The 2,843-nt window shown below is 49.2% G+C and overlaps 1 protein-coding gene across 2 annotated transcripts in view; it reads left to right on the plus strand.

Moving 5' to 3' along the window:
* Nucleotides 1-2,843, plus strand: part of rab27b (RAB27B, member RAS oncogene family) — a 71,188-nt gene that overhangs the window by 62,712 nt on the left and 5,633 nt on the right. For both annotated transcript variants that reach the window (XM_015391729.1, XM_015391730.1), the window contains exons 2-3: nucleotides 362-533; nucleotides 2,317-2,405. In XM_015391729.1, coding sequence (XP_015247215.1) covers nucleotides 381-533; nucleotides 2,317-2,405 — 242 coding nt within the window. In that variant the 5' untranslated portion in view covers nucleotides 362-380. The remainder of the gene's footprint in view (nucleotides 1-361; nucleotides 534-2,316; nucleotides 2,406-2,843) is intronic.

Below are 2,843 nucleotides of genomic sequence, written 5' to 3' on the forward strand. Positions count from 1 at the left end.
CTGAAGAGTCAATGATTCGATGCAATCAGCTGGTTTTCCTTAGATTGAGAGCTTTGAATCGGTTTGACTGGATGATCTGGTTGAATTTTATCTGTAAATTGGTGTTAAGGAAAGAAACTGAATAGAGTTGAATTAAAGGTTGAACCTGGATTCTCTGAGGACTTTAGGTTTTATTTCAGCAGCCTGAAGCGTTTCCTGTATGCTGGTCTTTCTCTGCGCTGTCCTCAACCAACATTCACTCCTGTTCTGATCGGGGCGACCCAGAGATCCCGCTAACATCACTCCGCCTGCTGTAGGGTAGACCTCCCATTCAGAGTCCATGTCAGTCCTCCTGACGTTGCATGTCGCTCTCTCTCTGCAGGATTATTGCAGTCAGCACTATGACTGATGGGGATTATGACTACCTGATAAAGCTCCTGGCCCTGGGGGACTCCGGCGTGGGGAAGACAACCTTCCTGTACCGCTACACGGACAACAAGTTCAACCCCAAGTTCATCACCACAGTTGGCATCGACTTCAGGGAAAAGAGAGTGGTACGTCTGCATAGATTTCTAACCTCAGATGAACATTTTACTAAATAAAACAATCAAACCTCCATCAGAGGCAGCGGTACTTCACACGCAGCTATGCAGAGAGAGGGCTGCTGCAGATGGGCTAACGTTAGCCCATCTGCAGCGGCCGGGGCTAACGTTAGCCCATCTGCAGCGGCAGGGGCTAACGTTAGCCTATCTGCAGTAGCCAGGGCTAACGTTAGCCCGTTTACAGCAGCCAGGGCTAACGTTAGCCCTGGCTGCTGCAGATAGGCTAACGTTAGCCCCGGCCGCTGCAGAAGGGCTAACGTTAGCCCCTGCCGCTGCAGATGGGCTAACGTTAGCCCCGGCCGCTGCAGATGGGCTAACGTTAGCCCCGGCCGCTGCAGATGGGCTAACGTAAGCCCTACCGCTGCAGACAGGCTCTGTGAGCGCTAACCTGGAAGCTGCTGCTGCCGCAGTGCATGCTGGGACAGCTGTCAGTCTGGAGAACAGACAAGTCTGCTCTGATGCATGCTGGGTAAAGAGGGAGGGGCCAGAACAACATCCGGGGACTTTGTCTGTTCTCGCTCTGCTGTTCTAGTGAACTGGAACAGTGCTAGGGCTGAGGATGATGACGTTTCACGAGGACACGAGGACGCACAAGTACACATAGTGAGAAACGGCCAGAGACTCATATATATTTTTCAATCCAGTCCAATTGACTCCAGTTAAATCCAGTCACCGTAGATCAAAATTGGATTTATTTCAGTTGAATTCAGTAATAATCGGTCTCAGGATTACTTTAAAGCAGTTTTTTCTCCTAACGGAACGAATCCGGTCCGGCAGACGGAATCCTGGTTTTAGTCTGATGGTGGATTAAACCGTCTGACGGGTGGCGTCCTGCGGAGCTCCTGCAGACGTGAAGCTGATCCGTCCTGACGGGTTGACAGTCGGTCTTAGCGAGATGCTTTCAGGCTTCAGAGGTGGCTGAAGACTCACAGGATGATTTTAAACAGGCGTGTTTCCTGCTGGAGGCGCCTTGAATGACTGCTTTCTCTGCAGGCGGCTGCAGGCGGCTGCAGACGGCTGCAGGCGGCTGCAGGCGGCTGGCTTCCTGTTTTCATGTCTTTGCTTCTGTTTACGGATCATTCTGGGAAAAGGTGCAGCGATATTCAGGTGTTGGACACTAAAGGAGCCACATAGACATTAAATCTTTCACACTTTAACCAATGGTGCTGCGATGTGGAGTCTTTCTGGTTTAATGGGCTCAACGACCCAAACCTGACTTTTTAATTTTTTTCCTCTTTATCCATTTTGAGGAGTTTATTTACAGCAGACCTTAAACATTGTTTGGGATCTTATGTGACAGACCAAGAAAAAGGACTAAATAACCTAAAACACGATTTATAAGCAGAGATTAGGAACATGTTTTACCATCCTGGGTGGGGAAATGTTCAGTGGATCTACCTCCCAGCCCACTCAGCTCCTCTAGTTCCACCCAGAACTGGAACCAGCAGCATCTATGCTCCACAGATCTGGAACAAACTCCCAGCAGACTGAAAGCCTGAGATCTTTGAAGTTAGAGTTAAAATCCCGTTAGTTTAGACTGATGGAGGTCAACTGGTAACTGAGGCTGTGGTCCAACTGGTTGATTAATTTTACTTCCTGCTTTTATTTAATAGTTTCATTCATTTAAAGGTAACAGATCTAATCTCCTTTCAGCTCTGAGTTTCCATGTTTATCGTGAGTTTCTGGAGGATCTAGTTACAAACAGCAGCAAAAAAGCCTTTTTCTGTCTCTGCAGATCTACACTGCATCGAACCCCAATGGGACGGCCACGGGGAAAACCTTCAAGGTTCACCTTCAGCTCTGGGACACAGCGGGACAGGAGAGGTGGGTTCTAAATGTTCCTGTTCTACGTTCTGACCTCAGACTGATAACGTCTGGATGGAGCTTCAGACGGACGGACGGACGGACGGACGGACGGGTTACATCTGCTGAAGTTCTAGATTCACTGCTGGTCCGATCCGGTTCTGCCAATGTGAGCTGGGGGTCCTGATAAGCGATAGGACCAGATCCTGGATACGAGCAGAGTAGCTGAGCTTCAACCATCATGCTGATGTCAGAGTGAACCGCCTCTTTTTAGAGGATCATCTGCGATCAGATGAAGAACCCAGGAGGTAGAAGATTCTGGATTAAATAGATCTGCTCCCAGAATGTTTGCAGTGATGGATGAGATACGAGCACAGCAGTGGAGGGGTGATGATGTGGGGCTTATTTTGGACCATTCAAAGTCAGGCTGCTGGGTCGCACTGCTGCCTTGCAGCAAGA

Source organism: Cyprinodon variegatus, unplaced genomic scaffold, assembly GCF_000732505.1.
Source record: "Cyprinodon variegatus isolate N-32 unplaced genomic scaffold, C_variegatus-1.0 Scaffold558, whole genome shotgun sequence".
Classification (NCBI taxonomy): Eukaryota; Metazoa; Chordata; class Actinopteri; order Cyprinodontiformes; family Cyprinodontidae; genus Cyprinodon; species Cyprinodon variegatus.